Raw genomic sequence first — 17,416 nt, 5'->3', positions numbered from 1 at the left:
GTTAATCCAACAGTTTTAAATCTATGTTTTTTTAAAACCCATTATTTTTCAGTACAGCATATTGGCTCAGTCTCCAAACATCTCATCAATAACAAGTATCTGATAGATAATACCAGATTAAACTGCCCCACTTTGAAACTAAAGCTTCTTTTTTAACAACACTTTAATGAAGAAAATAAAAGGATAAGAACATCCACAATCCTGTAATGTGTTTTGAACAGCCTTAACTGAACAATCTATCAATCAAGTTTTTTAAAAGTTTAATGCTATGGCTGATGGCCTGCCCCTGAAACCAGTAATGAAATCATTCAGTAGTGTTTAAATTATCTCAAAGCAGGACTAAACCAAAAAACAGATGTTTCAGTTAAGTCAAATATTCCTGTGTATATCCATGACAAAACCAGATGTTGCAATTTGTTTCTTAATTGCAAACTTTTCCCACATGTAACATGCCACAGCATTTTTTATTTACGCAAAAACAAGGTTGGATTATCAAGTCATGGATCTATAATGCCATAGTCACTTCACCAAATTTCAAGATATACAGTGGATTGATCCGTATTCATGTTTTCATTTGTTTTGTCAAATGCTTATTAGGTGCCATTCATTTCCTCTCAGCTTATTTCCCCGAAGCACACTCTATGGCATTATAGTGCTGCTTGGCAAACAAAAAAGTAAAGCTCTACTTTTTTGGGACTTGTAAAATCCTATTAACTTACAGCACTGTTAAGCAACTGGAAGCCAAACATGACATTTATTCTAACATTAAATGGTTGTTAATTCGCTGTTATTGTTTTAGTGTGGATGGAGCACAAATTTAATGGCTAGTAACAATGAAATTATAGCAAGTTTTTTGGGGGGTAAAGTAAGTGCAGTAGCTCAGGACACTAGACTTGTAACTGAGTTACTTCTGCCTTCAGGGAGAGATGTTTTATAGCCATAAAACTATAGGGCTACCGTAACTGCCTAGGCCATGCCCATGGAGGTGGTCTCGGCCTCTGCTGACAAGAAGTGGATGTGTGGTCATGGGTCTGTCACCAAAGCCAGCCTTGACACAAACCACTGAGGCCAACTGGGTGGCACTACTGAGTTCCACAGGAGCAAAACCAGGCCAGACAAGGTCAGAAAAGCATGCTGTGCATCTCATGACAATGCACTAACTAACCTGTTCCGAATTTTATGTCTTATTTTCACAGTTGGTGAAAAATTAAAACTTAAAACCAATTCAGCTCTTACCACTGTGTAGTCAGTCACTGTGATTTCTAGTGGAAAAAATGTAACCTGAGCATTTGAGAAACTGAAATCGCAACTGCACATGCTGATAGATTACGGTCCTTCCAAAAAGTAAGAGAAGAATTATGGAATTACTAAAAATCTGGTGCATCACCACCAGCTTGCAGTCAAGATGTCCTTGGACAGGGAACCGGATAGTTATTCAGTTTTTTGATTCCCACTTTGCTTTTGGAAAGAAAGAGGTGGTGACAGGTCTTCACCATACATTTATTAATTCCCTCTTTCTTTGCTGCTTGCTGCCCAGATGCTTGGCCATCTCTACTAAATGGAAGAAACTCAATGTCACTCCCAGTTTGAATGCAAAGAGCTGTGGTAGATACTCATTTAAGTAAGGTTCTTATAACTCCAAAAACCTTAAAAATCTTGTAATGCCATTCATTTACATGTGGTGTTACTACTGAAATTTTTTAATTTAAAAAGAACAGGAACATTTTCAAGTGATTTTAACAGAGTATTAATTCCTCAATTACTTAAAAAATAGCATATTATTAAACCCATATTATTCATATATGACCTGCACTGCATGAATAATCACCTCATTGAGCAGTGACCCCAAGGAGGTGGTATCATACACACACAGAGAGTCATTCTTCAGGGATAAGGTAAAGTGTCATCAAGGAATCAGGAGGAAGCATTGATTAAGAGGAATAAACTTGTAAGGAAACAGGATGCAAGCACAAGTACCAGGGGACAGCAGATCTGCAAACTGCTCGATGTAAGGACCATCTCTGTGGAGCAGTTTGCAAGGCCATCACCTCTATCTTGATCAAAAGGGGAGAATTAAGGATTAAATGAGGGAAAAGGTTCTTCTTGCAGCCCACTTGTACAAGCTGATGCACATTTAAATTTAAATTCTGCCACTGATTGGGACAAATACACAAGAGTAGCTGTATTTCTCATTTTGCATACAAAAATAAGTATTTAATAAAGCAAACTCAAGACCCATGTAGAAAAAACTTATGTGTAGGAACTACAGACAGTCATTTAATCTGGCCTGTAATTAAAATCTTTAAAATGAGACTTTGCCAAGAATTCGTCTCTTTTAAGGTTTGCCTGGTATACACTGAAGAACTTCAAATAAGGTCTCAGAAAACACAAGTACCAGAGGAGCAATTTTCCAATCTTTTGGTTTTGTCTTCTGCCACAAGCAGCTGCAGGCTGTGATCTGCTCTACTGGTCAGCACAGAGCAAAAAAAAAAACCAGAATCGTGAACTGTTCCCTGCATTTTATTTAACTTGGAAAGAATCTGGAAAGGTTTACTTTGAACTTGAGTGTCAACCACAAAAACTTCCCTGTGTCTTTTGGCTGCTGATAGAGTAGGCTGCTCTTTTAACCTCGTGTCCGTGGAGCCAACTGACCACAGCTCAGACCATGCCCCCTTTTCAAGGGATTGTCATGAAAAGTATATTGTTTACAGCTCCTTCCTAGTCAGCTTTTATCTTATCTGAGAGTATGGGAAATTCGATAATGAGTTACAGTGAGAGCTGTCTAAGTTTGGGATTGAGCAACAAACAACTGGCCTAAAGAGGGAGATGTCAGAGCTTATACTCATGAAACTGGATGCTTTAATATCTCTGCACATGTTGCATTAAGCTAGAAAAAGGTTTTTGTTTTTCAGGTTTGATGACTAATGCTTTTCAAGCTTTCAATGCCGAATAAAATGGACTTTGGAAGCTGTGCTCCTGTACTAGAAAGGAAAGATACTTTCTACCACGTTTTAAGAAAGCACTTATTCAGCAGGGCTCAGCATGGCCAGTGCGCTCACTGACTCCATCACCCCGAGAAGAAGAGTCACACCAAGTGTAGGTACTTGGAATATCACACCCCGTCATTCACAGGTGCATGACCTGTGAAGTTTTCTTGATGTGAGGATGTGAGGCTGTCACAGGATTTATTTCGAAGACATTCTGAAGACAAAAATCCTTAAAAGAGCACAATCAAATAATTCATCTGTACGCTAAAGCTCATCCTATTACACTTCATGAGAGCAAGACTACAGTATACCGAAGAAAGAGCAGAAACTCAGTAACCGTATTTTTTGCTGGAAGAATGATGAATCATGTCATTCTTAGGAGAAAAATGATGCAGACTCTGTGAGGTCATAAGGAAGATTCTGCCAGTAATAATGTTTCTGTCTCCTAGAATCTTAGAGAAGTATTTTTTATGATGATTGTGGAGTGCTGGCTTTACAAAGAGTATGTCTTTTATTATTATTAATTGGTGTCTTATATTTCAATTTTATAAAAAAAAAATTAAATTAGCGTGATTTCACTTTTCTAAAACCAAAGTATTAACATTAACCTTGGTCTGGATAAAAAGCAATTATTGGTACAATCATAATCTTCCCTGAGTAACCACTTTGAAGAGAAAAACCCAGCATATTCACATCCTCAAAAGGTTTCTCCAGATAAGGTGAAAGTACAGTCTGCAACTCAGAGAAAATAATTCAGAGACCTTAAAGAGGATGGGGGCAAATACTCTGACTCCTTTTGGACTGAGATGTTAACTCGGTGTAAACCAGCAGAGAATCTATACAACTGCTGCAGGGCTCACAACTGCCTGTACAGGGAAATTATAAACAAGCTTTTCTGCCTCACAGGAGCACTGTGAGGCACTGTGAACTACTGCTTGCAAAATATTTTGGCTCCTTGATAAAAGTGCTGCAGAATTGCAAAATATTATATTTTTTCATCACTTTACTAATAAGTGTTCGGGCACAAGGAGCTGCCACTTGATTTCTTCCTCTAAACAGCAGCAGTAAGTAATTGCTGCTGCTCTGGGCAACAGCAGGTAGCGCTGAACAGAAACTCAATGTAACGGGAGCGCTGCTAAGCAATTGCAAGCGGGCTTTCAAATAAGAGCTTTCCATACAGTGAATACATGCACTGCAGCACATGAAAGAGGTTTTTCTTAGTACATCAGGTTGGATAATATCATCCAAATTTAGGGGACAGATCAAAAAACTGTTCAAGCAGCACTGCAGAGAATACCAGTGTGTGCCAGCCTTTCAAAAAATATGTGTGTGGGGGTGTGACTACTTGTGGGAAGGAGTTTTGCAGGTAGACTTTAAAATGGCAGCAAAATTTCATCTCATCAGCTTTTCCCTCCAAATTTTTCTCTTGGGAATTGTTATTTAGAAGACTCAAGTCTGATTCTGTTCCTGTTTATACCAGTGAAATTCCGCTGACTTTGGGCAGAACTGTTTCTGGATGCATTAGAGCCCAGTGAAGATGCATTAATTATTCTTCCAAACTCAATGAGTGCCTGCTATTCACTTGAGTTTGCAAGTCTGGTTCCTGCAGAGGGTCACTTCCTTTTCTGTAATGGTTATGACAGCAGGAAGAACAGTTTTGCTTTATTAAATCAAACAGTACGTGAGAGTCAAGGAACAGGCATTGAAAATGTTTGCCATTCGTATCTCCTCCCCATTTACATTGTTACGAGAGAGGACAGACTCCGGGGAAGACACATGTGGTAGCTGAATGTCTTCTCTTTCTGACATTTAACTAACCAGCTAGAAAAAATAAGCTTTTGCCTCAAAGGTTCTTCATATTCCTTGGCATTGTCTCACATCCGCAACATGGAGGTCATTAAATGTTAATATCCACTGCAAAAAGAATTAAGGGCAAGGAGAATCGATTCTGTTACTCTGTTTTATAATACACAGCACAGACTATTGCTAATCAGTGCAGTTATATTGATTTAACCACCTTATCTGGCATAATTTTTGGTAATGCTACAAATAATATGAAGAATACCTAAATGTAGGTTAGAACATTAGATAACAGATCATCCAATGTTGGATCCAACGTATAAGCTTGTTACGCTATTTAACATCACCCAAACAGGGTAAAGGTAAACCTGGATTTTAGAACAAAAAGACTTTCAAATTACTCTGTCCCTCATTTTACTTACAAAAGCTAATTCCTTCCCTCTACCCTTCTGAAAGACACTTAACACTCACTGAAAAAAAGCAAAAATAAAACAACCCATACCCCCTCAGTTCTTAAAACTTACACGTTACATCAAGAAAGCACTTGCACAAAATTAAGACAAATCTTATCCAAGTGGAAGCCATGCTTGCACAGACATAAAAGTGAAACACATCTGAGTAAGTCTACAGTATCACAGCACGGTTTTGCATTCCTGGACCTTACCTTTGAAGAAAGGGATGTAATGATGTCTGAATGTAGATGTAGGGCTTGGGTGTTGGGGCAGGGAGATGCAGCTACTGGTACCAAGACTCTGAGTACCAGCTGGGGGCAACAGAGAGTAAGTGAAAATAAACTATTTAGTTCACTTACTGAAAGCCACAAATTACAATGCCGTTTTTTTCAGGAACGTTTTCCTCCTGATGCTTAGAAAACATATAGTTTATATTTCAGATTTCATCCTTCTCTGGTTAGTGCTAAAAACATCACAGTGGCCATACTACGTGCTCGACCAAGGGACACACGCTTTCCGCAACAGAAAGAGCATCGTATAAAATGCTTATAATGTAACGCATCAGAAAATATTCCAGAAAAGGCACCACAAAAAGCATAGCTGCACTCAGGGAAAAATCTGCATATTCAAAAGCTGAAAGAGGGAATGATATATGCTCATAATGGATCTAATGAAATGAAATGGGGAGAGCCTTGTCTCTGCAGAGAACTGCGCTACGAGTGGGTCCAGTTCTCACTGCCGTTGGTGCACTCTGGTAGGATTTAGTTCACAACACACCAGGGCACTCAGATGCATGGCTAATTTAAGCATTTGAAGAAACGTCCTGAAGTTATTTGAGCTACGAAAGTTAGACATGTGATTAAGTACCTTGAAAAACAGTCTCAAAGTAATCTCTGCTTTGTTGTAATTACGTCCTGATAACATATTTTGGAGGACTAATGGCAATTATTAAATGCGGCAGTTAGGATGACTATCTTATAAATTTTCAATGAAGCTGTAAAACGTTAGAATTAATTTGGAATTTCTTTCATCTTTCCTCCTTGCTTTAACAGTGTGCAGCTAAGCTTAAGCATGACACAGCTGGCAGACCTTCGGCAGAGACTAATCTTTCCTCTCTCAAATAGATCTTTAATACTCAATCTCATTTCCACTTTGTCAAAGACTCTATGTAACACAAATATTCAATTCCTGTAAAATCTGTTTCTGTTACCCATAAAATTTTCATTTCCACTGGAACGATTAAGAACTCTCAATTTTCCAAACCACTTTATAATTATAATGTATCTCCCAACGAAATTAAAAGACACCAAGGAAATAATGCTCTGCGTTCTCCACCCAAATAATGGAGTGGAGAAAAATCAGAATTATTTTTGAGCAATTTAGTTGATTATTTCCAAGGATAAAACTCTGCACATTGCCTAAATACGAACGGGCTTTTGTAAGGGACTCCCATGTAAAGATCAAAAGGAGGATCCCTCCTCTCTGTGCAACAAGAGCACCAACACAGCTGCTACTACAGCCCAAAGTGGCAATAAACATTGCTGTAAGCTTCTCAGCTATAGCAACTTGGCCTTCAAAATCCAGCCATTAGAACCCCTAGTCACTCCTCCAACTCTTACACTGTGGAGAGGAGACACGGGCAATAACCCTGCGGTACAAGAAGGGATATGAAGTCACTGGATCACACTCTGGGCATTGTGTGCATTCACTGCTACCATGCCATTCCTTGAAAAGAGGTGTGGATTGAATGCATAGCTTCAGGCAGGATGGGACTAGGATTAAGTCCTTTAAACTGTTTTATCTTCCATTTACAGATGCATAAAATCAATCTTTCTAGATGCCTGTTTTCATTTTCTTAGATACTCATTCCTGAAACACTTGTTTCCTTCCTTCCCATGGGACTTGCTGTTTCACTGTAAATAAACCACTGCAATGAACAGCTACTCCTCCTTAAAACCCTGTCTACCAGAGTCTACCCTACTTATGACATAAAACAAAGTAGAAGAAAAATCTGGAGAATGAAAAAGGCTGCTTTTCAATTACCTGGTCTGCTGTAATGCTGAGGAGAATGTGACGTTGGAGTGTAGCGACCATAGCCCAGCGAGCCAGCAGAGCTAGGACTTGATGTCCTGTACTGCTTGAAAGATCTGTCATCTTGGTCACCCTGAGAGGAAGCGAGGAAATGTATGTTATCAGGGAAAGAACATGCCATTTTGCACGTGTCCGTGCTGTGTAGATGGAAGTCAATGCTGTTGTAACACTCCATGCAATCCCAATGAAATGAGGTGGCTTTCAGCCGTAAGTACCTCCGCTGCAGGTGACTGAAACGGCTCTGCCAAGAATCAGAGAACGGCCGTGTTCCCAGGAAAGGTAGCACATACATGAATTTAAAATGACAATATAATTTGAAAAGAACATAACACTGTAGAAGTGTTGTCTCAGGACAGTATATATCCCTGGGCATATGTGGGTGGGTGGAAGACAAGGTCAGGTTAGCGTGATAGCACTATAATCACTTTGTACCCATATGAATGGATGCATAATGGTTACAGGCAACACAAAAATCAGCATTTGTTGGCTTCACTGCATTACAGAAATGACTGTGTCTGCTGTATAAATTGCCCAGCACACCATAATACAACATGGTGATTACTAAGTAACTGATACAGTCATGTATAGCATTAGCATTAATACTGCAGCATCGTGCAAAGCAAAACCCATTTCCCACTAAATCCTTGGCTTCAACCACTTAAAACCATGTACACCCATTTCAAAGCCCTCACCCTATAGCTAGTAAAATTACAATTTCCATTTGCATATAGTGCCTTCTTAACAGTAAAACCATTACTGAGTGAATTAGACGTGGAATTGACTTTTTGTAAACTAGCAAAATCAAGTTTCTTGTTTCTTTTAAGACAAGCAAGAATTAGCTTGAGTTAACTTCAAATTAGAACAAAACAATGTAACCTGCAGATGCTCCCTTATGGAAAGTCACACTCGAAAAAAATGTTTCCCCTCTCCTATTCCAGTAGGAGTGAGTGAGGATATACTATACCATAGCAGGTGTCAGTCACTTCTCATGAATACTGGGACATCTTTAGGCATCTGTGTGACTCCCACACATCATTTAAACACTCTGGAGATCCTGCTTCGCCCCATCCCTCTCTCCATGGTCCCTGTCAGGACAACTTAATCATATCCATCCATTCATCTTTAGATGAATTTGGTTTCCCTGGGATTATCTTTGACTCTATAGAGAAGTACAACGTCCTCGCATCATCAGTTTTCTCCTCTGGTTCAGGGGTGCTCTGTCCCTTCCACCCCACCCCAGACTCACTGACTGCACCTTCAAAAATGAAAAAAAACCCACCCAGTTTTGTATAGTGGTAAGTAGCATTATTGCTTTAGTATCAGTTTCAGAAGAAATTATACAAAAAAACAGAGAACAATTGATGCCTTCCCAAGCATGCAGCATTCCACAGGCCTCCTGCCTGCCACCAACTCCTCTGTGCCCAGCTTGAGATGTTTCCCTCCCAAAGTAGCTACGTTATTTAATATCTACTCTAAGCCTAGTGAAGACAGTTACAAGCAGTATAGCAATGTCTCTAGAAAGTCTTGTGACGATACTTAAATATCATATGAGTGTTAGCTAATGGTCTATGATGCGTCCAATTGCACGATACAGTGGGATTCTCCTCTAATAAAAATCCCGGCAACAAAACTGGTGACAAGTTTGCAGACGATCATGCCTGAGCACCTGATCACAGACTCTTTAGAGAAAGACTGCAAGCATGGCAAAGCTGGGTAACATGGGAGCAGTCACATAACACAAATCATGGCAGCACCAACCTCCACACCAGTGTCACTTTTGGTATTTAACAGTATTGACAGTTTGATAACTGGTAGCTACTTTAAAGGAAATTCTTATAATCTTCCAAAACACCAAGATTTCATATTGACTGTTTCAGACCTTACCTTTTGTTTACCTTTGCATCTCTGTAAGGAACAGTCAATCAAGTTCATGAAATCCAATATTAAATAAAGCATGTTTTTATTTTTAAACTACCTATTAAATTACATCTCTATTGGTTAACTTCTCTGTTTAACCAGCACTTATAGTGACAGTTTGTCATTTACAGTCCTTAACGGAAATTTGAAATCCTCCACTATTACCAAAATTTTGCAATACACAAAATTTGGATAGTGGACAAATTAGGCAGGCCTGCAATATGTAATTGAGTTACTGTATGGGAAACCGTGTGAAATGCTATCATTGCTTCCAAGGTGATGTGTCTTCAAACAATGACTGGCTTTGATCATTAATACACATCAACGTACAGACCCAGAAGTTCAGATATGTGCAAATGATTTAACAGTTATGTGTGTGCAAATAATGTAAGGAATTTAAACTATTTGTGGAATAAAAAAATAAACAGAAAAAAAAGAAGAGAAAACTATGCCGAGAATTAATGCAAGTCAACTCACGCTGGCAGCTTCACATATAAACATAAATTGTATTTCCCAATATAATTTATTTAGTAGAGCTTGAAGAAGTGACCATCGTATAACCTTTATTTTGGAAAGCATAAACATGGATGACAGTGGAGCTAGATGCATACAGATGACAATCCAGAAGCAGAGCACGTATTCAACACAAGTAACACTGTGAAAAACATGAATTATAAAACCCCATGCACTGTAGAGGCAGGAGGCAAACCCCATATTTCAGACACTGCTGGTTATCAATATGACCAGGTTTACCATCACAAAATGGGTCAGAACAGGAGAACAAAGGCACTGGGGATTACCTCAGTAGGTGTTGGAGAGAGCAACTGAGGTGACTGCAAACAGCAACACACAACAAATTAGTGATACAAATTCATGCATGATGTTACTTGTGAGAACTACTCTAAAAATATCAATATCCATGTATAATACATGATACAGTTAGGAAAAACACCTGTCAATTAAGTTAGGGCAATCTTTCTTTTTATTTGTTTTTAAATAAGTAAATAAGGAATAAGATATAAATAGATTCATATGAAGCTTTTGTTGATTTCTGTGCTACAAAATCCTGGAGTAAATCCAGTGCCACAGAAAGTGCTGCTAGTAGGGAAGCTCCCATGTAAAGCAACTGCTTGAAACTACACTCAAGCCCTAGCTAAATCTGCATCGAAGCACCTCCAAAATTTGGAGTAGAACTTTGTTGTTCAGGGCTGGCAAAGTATCTGTACCATTTAATTTTTAATTAAACAATGAAATCTGATAATTTCCTGTTCACTCATTTTCCTTTCAAAATTAAATGCTCTGTCTGCTCAGTTGAGCAGATCTACTGAAATGATTGCAGCTGGAGGTAGCAGCCTGGGTGCTGAAATGTGGAAGACAGCATTTGGGTTTTTTCCCCCCGGCAGTAGCAAGGGTATAAATATTTGCAGCACCATGACAATGCACATGTTGGATTGCAAGCACAGCTCAGAATCACCTCGGAAGGGATGCAATGCACGTGTCCTCACAGGAGCCGAGCTGGGCAGAAGGTTATTTAATCTATGCACCTCTGCCAAGCCTAGATGTGAGTGGGCAGTTGAAGAGGACCACAAACGTTATCAGCACCCAGGGATTTTGACATAGAAGGGAAGTGTTTATACTCCATAGGTTCAGGGCTAGGCAACTGCTTTCACTTTTGTGAAATCAGAAAGCTAAATACCACTTGAACCCTTTACCAGATACAATCTTAAAATCTTCTAGAAAGCATTATAATGGAGCTGCTGTGGTTCAGCATTGTACAGAAAGAAGTCTGGAAAAGAGTCTGCAAAACCTAAGATATGTGCTGTGCTTCACCTCAGAGGAGTGCAGAGATTTTAGTGGGACTGATGAAGTGTAAAAGGTGTGATAGCAGGAGTAAGGCCATTATAAAGAGTATGGCTATTATTTATAGCATTTATTTCTACCCATTCATTTACACCTACAGAGAACAAAGAGACTTCCATTCTAGACTGTATATTTCTGGCTAATACACCTAGTATACCTGAGAGGATTGATTTGTAAAAACATATCTAAAATTATAAAAGAAATTAGAAATGCAAACGAAAGGTTAATATGGTTAGGGAAGAAAAGCTAACTTGCATGACAGGAGTTATATACAAATACGTTTCACAAAAAAAAGAATAAGTATTAAGATTACGTTAAATTAGATTTCATTAGCACAAACTGTGTAATATTAGCTCTGCATATGAATAGGTTGAAATGCATGCATGACATGAGCATGAACTTTAGTAAGGGATAGTTGAAAGAAATTTGTGCATAGGAAAGTGATACCATTTTTGTGTTACCAGAATAACATGGTACACTTAAAAAAAAAAATTAAAAAAATCATGAAAGACATTTGGCTTCGCTTCTGATTTTTGCATTATAATTAGCAATGGCTCCTGTTTCCTACCACATGCATGCAGAACTCCTCTCAGGAAAACATACTTTAATTACATGTCATCTGTTTAAAAAATGATCACAGAAAACAATTCTTTAATTTCCACAAACTAAAAAGTGAAATGAACATCTCGCTTGTTTTTTGTAAGGCCTTGTGAATGAATGGATTACATGACTCGATTAGCTGAACCGATAAAAATTAGTTGTTTGGGTTTTTTTTAATTATGCATGTTTAAGAGTGTTCATCAACATGTTTAATGATACACATAAAATCTCAAATTCTTAGTATGAAAAATACCCATGTTTCAGTACCTCCCCGTAACTATGCCTGTCATCTGAAGAGTAACTGATATATGGAGAATAGGAGATCATATCTGGGCGGTCAATGTTATAGATGGCTTTATTTTTAGGAAGAGCAGCCAAATCCCTGTAGTCAAGAATCTCATCTCCAAGCTTTGCCTAAGAAAAGGAGGAAAGAAAGCAGTGAGAATAAGAAAGACTACGATCAGGATGCAATCAGAAAAGGACAGATGAATGTAGGTAGAAAAGTCATCATCATAATAAACCACTTCCTCTGTTTTTGCACATTGAAATCTATTTATTACACAATGCTACATATTAGTGCTGTTTCCTTTTTATATACTGGGGCTTTCTACTTTGGTGCTCCCATTTGGCTACTAGGAGTAGCACGGCATCAAGTCCAGCTCCCCTGGTTACCTCCCACTTACCACTAGCTGCACAAAAAGACATGGGAGACAGATGCTGTAGTCTCTTTCAGGCAAAACACCCTTCCATTTTAAAGTGGTTTCGGTGTGAAGGGTTCCCCTACCATAAACAGTAGTGAACAACCAAATACATATTGCAACATATACTCTCCAGATGGTGAAAAAAATCAGTCAGGTCTTTAATTTTTCCCATTTAGTGGTGTCCCACAGCTTCACCTCCTTTCTTGACTATGTCTAAGTAGCCCTTAATTACGGGTGACAAACCAGCAGATGATGGATTTGCACCATGGTGGATTAGTTGGAAGATCACAGATGCCACTTAAGGAAGTTCAAATCCTTTCACAAGACTCACACAGCCAACGGATGGCAAGGGATGTGTTGCTCCCCATTCTCCTCTTACTACACTTATTCCAAAAGTATCATTATCAAAATGGCACAGTTGCACAAATTATCCTTAGGATAATGGTACCTTACAGCAAAACTGTATCCAGCACGTACTGTCTTGTACATACGATGACAAGTTGGCCACACTGAGAGTGGAGAAATGGGCAGCATAATTGTCTCACTCCCAGTTCAGGCTCTGCAGAATGATAAGCTTTTTGCCGGCAACAAAATGAGGAATGAATCTTGCTATTCTCCGCAAATCTCAGTATGATCATCTATAAAACTGTACTAATGTCTTCCACATGCAAAAATATGAAAGCATCCAGGATTCATGTGTGCAGTGATTGTATTTTTTCTTAGTATGAGCTAAGAAAATTTCAATAGATTTTCCAGGGAAGTTTTCTATTTGGTTAATCATACAGGAAAAATTTCATGTGACAACTTTCAGTTATTCCTTTTTCTAAAACAATGTATCAATCTGTGCAAAAGCAAGCACCACAGAAAGAGATTCCTCTTCCCTAAGAAAGTGGAACAAAGCTGCCACAGTCATCCTGTATTCTCATCCTCAAAACTAATTAAAAAATGTGTTTTAATCAAACATGTCATTCTTCAGTGATCTACAGATCTCACCTTCTTTACAGATACTTTAAGAAGCTAAATAGCAATGAAATTGCCCCTTAATGAAAATAGATCCCTCCCTACTGAGAAGCCAGTGGCAAGCTCTGATGCAGAGAATGTCAAGCAAAGGTAAGGAGGAATTGTACGTGCCCACAAGGAGGGCCAAAGAGGCTGTGACAATTTCTTTTTTAAGGTATCCATGGTTGTGGAGATTATTCTAGTCAACCCAAAGAAATTCATCATTGGGTATATTTAAATGTGAATTATGGTAGTTTTAGCCTCTGTCTTTTCACACAGATTTGCAACTTGAGATTGTCCCACTAGACTTCAGAACTGTCAGGAGTAAAACGTACCTAGTTAACTTCAGTTTAAATATCAAAATGTAGGCAAATTTGGATGAAAAGACACCTTAGAGATACAATTGCTTCCTAAACACTCAATTCTACAAACATTCAGCCTACATTGTTTTCTATTTGTTTCATCTACTTTCAAATACGTAAGTGGAATTCAGATATTCAGGGAAGGCTCATATTACAGCCAAGAGGCTTCAATAATGTGGCATTTTGGATTCTGTTAAAACCATGCTCTAAATTTAGAGTATCTATTTCACTTGGAATATATAATTTTACAATTGTATAATTGCAAATACAATCTGCATAAAAATATAACGTGATTTCTATTCCTAGTATGAGAACATACAACACAGCTATGTAACCTAACCTAAACCTTCCAGCTGGATGTATTAGAATGGAGCACCTAATTCTCTCTTCATAAAATTTAGCTGAGTATAAAGGATGAGTTTTATTTAAGCCTTATTTAATGGCTTAATTTAGAAATAAACTTAATTTTTAAGTGGTATTTAGGGACTGTGAAGGCATATTAGCACCAGGGTAAACTTCAGTCTGGATATAATGAAGCCATCACTAAAGATCATGAAAAGATGCCCATTAACTTCAAAGGCTGTTGGCCTGTGCCCTCTCCCAGTGCAAGAAGACACCAAAGTCCGTTATCAACAGATGGCTTCGGTAAACCAACTGTACAAACCACATTCAGGTTTAGTCAAAACATGCTTTCCTCATCTTTCCCTAGCTGACCACTCGACCAAGACGCAGAAACATGCCTCTCATGAGATGGCACGTTGCCCAGAAGGACTGCATTGCTCTGACTTTATTCCTTTGAAAGTATGGGTGCCACAAATACACGGTTGCTATGCTTTAACCATTTTCTCTAAATTCTTTTAGAATTATACTTCACAGAGCTCACCAGCTGTTAAGGTACAGTTTTACTATTGGTTTTAATGATCTGAATCCACGCTACTGCCGAAAGCAGCTGTCCTGTGCGTGCCTTCCCACTCTACTCTGCCTTCTACGTTAGCATTAGAACACATGCAGATTTCTGGGTCTTTTTTTGCCTCTTTGGTTGGCTGGAGGTTTTCTGTAGGTTATTTTGTAGCTGAATCTGGTCTCAAAACTGACTGATCATATCCTCTGCGTAACCACCAGTACTAGCACCAAAGCGAAGATGAGAAGACATGGCCAGAGAGGGACAGGGCTACACGTGGGTGGGACCTTCCTTTCAGTGGCAGCATGAATTTAGGTTTGGTAAAACTGACAATGAAAGCACCCAAGACACATCTTGACCCTGCCTGTTTGTCATAACACTCCCATAATAGAAAACAGATGGAAAAGATAGCCAAAGAATCATTTTGATAATGTAGAAGTCCAGTAACATGTTTTAAATTTTCTACTTTCCTGTTTGTGAAAGCCAAAATAGGATTTAATCAATCTCACAGCTTTGAAAATTAAGCAGTCAGAGATGAGACAGATAAAGCAACAACTTGCATGCCTCTGGGGAATCTTTTTTCCTAATCGACTCATATTTGCTAGACAACTTTATTCTTCACAGTCCCAGCTGCCTCTAAAGTGTATTACAGAAACAAATATTAGAGCTGTGCACTGATTTAATAATATCCTTTGAAAGAAACAGAAGAAGAGAACAGAGGTTTGACCTTGACTTTAACAGCCTGTGAAGCACATTTAAAGCTGTACTCACAAACATCAAGAAAACAGTATCGTCCAACAGTTAGATAAATGTCACTAAAAACATGTATCTTCGAAGAACACTCATGCTTATAAAACCAATGAAGTAGTGCATGGCTGCAGAGATAGAGACCATCTGGCCAAACAAAGTGCTTACATGATAATAGGCTCCTAGTACAATGAATTGTCTTTGCAGGAGCTAAGGCAACAACGTTTTTTTTTACTTGGAATATACCACTGGTATCCACCAGCATGGAGCTCTCCTGGAAGGAGAACTCAGAAACACCAATGAGCATTTAGATAAGGGGCAGTTCCTCCACTTCTAGTTCAGTCTTACTCAGATAAAGAGTATATTGTGTTCAACATAATTTTTACTTGAAGAAAAAAGACAATTTTCGCTCCAAGGCGCTCTCTTTTTGCTTTTCACAGTGTAGTAGATAAAAGCCCTTAATCTTTCTGTAACAACTTTGCCAGCAGTCAATTTCCTCTGCATACAGTCCTATCCGATGAGAATGACTTGTCTACCTGAGGGATACCTGGACAGGACAAAGAATAGCCCCAGGAATACTGAAACACTCTGAGAGATGTCTGTATGGATCATCCCACACTGTGGATATTTTTTGCCTATTGGTGATAGTCTTGAGAATTTGGCCATGAACATTAGCTACAGCAATTATGACAAGCAAGGCACACCTCATATTGAAAAAATACTCAGCATAAGATTTTATCATATTTGTTATTTCAAATCCTCTCTATAAGCCTTCCAAAGCTAGTACTTCTTAAACCATAAACACTTTGAAGGTCCTTTGTCAAACATTGTCAAAGGTCCTTTGATATGCTTTTGTCAAGGTAAAACAAGTCCTGCAATCACACACAAGTGTTTTCATAACAATCAGATGCAGGCTCAAGAGCTCAATTTAGACAAGCTGCTTTCAAATCTAAACTTGTAATCTACCTGCTCACTGTACTGTTTACTTAAACTTTTCTTTTTAGAAAGCATAGTGGTATTTTGCAGGCTTCAGTATAAGCTGTAGTTGTAAGTGTTATAAATACATCAAAAAATATAAAAGGAAACTGTTAGAATTCTGTTATGGCAAATGCAGTATTCAAACATTTTAAACATGAGAAAAAAAAAAATCCATTTTAGGGGAATCACCAGCTGCAGTGGTTTTGAAGACAATAACTTTTCAGCCAATGCACTAAACTGCAGGAGGAAGCACAGGGTTTTCCCCATCTCACAGAACGAGTTTCACCGTGAAATACTCACATAGATCACACGGCTTGGGGAACCTGACGTACTTGAAGCAGGTACAGAAATAATACTCTCAGAGGAAGTCCTTGTTTCCTACCGCAGGAGAAGTGAAATGGATAAGAATCAGAGGAGAGGGAGAGAAAATGTAACTGTTACTTCAAAAAGAATGTGCAAGACATTTAATTTAATTTAATTTAACCTTTAGCACTCAAAAATGGCATATTACAGTGAGTTCAAAACATACCGGCATACCAAGGAGTTAAAAATATAAGACCACTTTTAGTCAATGAAATTAACCTTTTTCAAAATGCAAAAGTCATTTTACATATGACTTTCTTTTCCCCTCCCTTCAGAACAGAATGGCCTGGGGCACTTCTGGGCTGGCAGGACAGCCTTTGGGCACTATTAGGGACAGGTCAAATTAACAAGATGATACAGTGGCAGCATTTTTACTCTAAGGTGACACCACCAAACCCGTCTACCATTGCTTCTGGAACGTGTCACACTACCGTGCCATGCACTCAGAGCAACCAGCATGACATCCGGCAGAGCATCCCGAATCAGACATCCAATAATAGCCTATTATCACCCCCCTCTCTGATCATAAAACTACCAGGTTAATTTTAATACTCAACTGCTTTTGCTGTGTTTGCAATCATTCTGGCATTCAGAGTGACAGACTTTTTACCGCTTTATTTTTGGTAGATTCCTTTATAATGAAAAATATAATTATTTT

The 17,416-nt window shown here is 38.5% G+C and overlaps 1 protein-coding gene across 9 annotated transcripts in view; it reads right to left on the bottom strand.

The window, feature by feature from the left end:
- Positions 1-17,416, bottom strand: part of ABLIM2 (actin binding LIM protein family member 2) — a 144,837-nt gene that overhangs the window by 31,429 nt on the left and 95,992 nt on the right. For 5 of the 9 annotated variants that reach the window (XM_055796823.1, XM_055796825.1, XM_055796827.1 and 2 more), the window contains exons 9-11: positions 16,696-16,773; positions 11,975-12,121; positions 7,283-7,403 (exon numbers count right to left, since the gene is read on the bottom strand). In XM_055796823.1, the coding sequence (XP_055652798.1) occupies positions 7,283-7,403; positions 11,975-12,121; positions 16,696-16,773 (346 nt within the window). Of the gene's footprint in view, positions 1-5,451; positions 5,551-7,282; positions 7,404-11,974; positions 12,122-16,695; positions 16,774-17,416 lie in introns of all 9 variants that reach the window. The other 4 variants (XM_055796828.1, XM_055796831.1, XM_055796832.1 and 1 more) reach the window with 3 other exon arrangements.

Source organism: Falco peregrinus, chromosome 2, assembly GCF_023634155.1.
Source record: "Falco peregrinus isolate bFalPer1 chromosome 2, bFalPer1.pri, whole genome shotgun sequence".
In the NCBI taxonomy this organism is placed as follows: Eukaryota; Metazoa; Chordata; class Aves; order Falconiformes; family Falconidae; genus Falco; species Falco peregrinus.
Note: the sequence above shows the minus strand (reverse complement) of the source record. Positions and strands in the feature narration are given on the sequence as shown.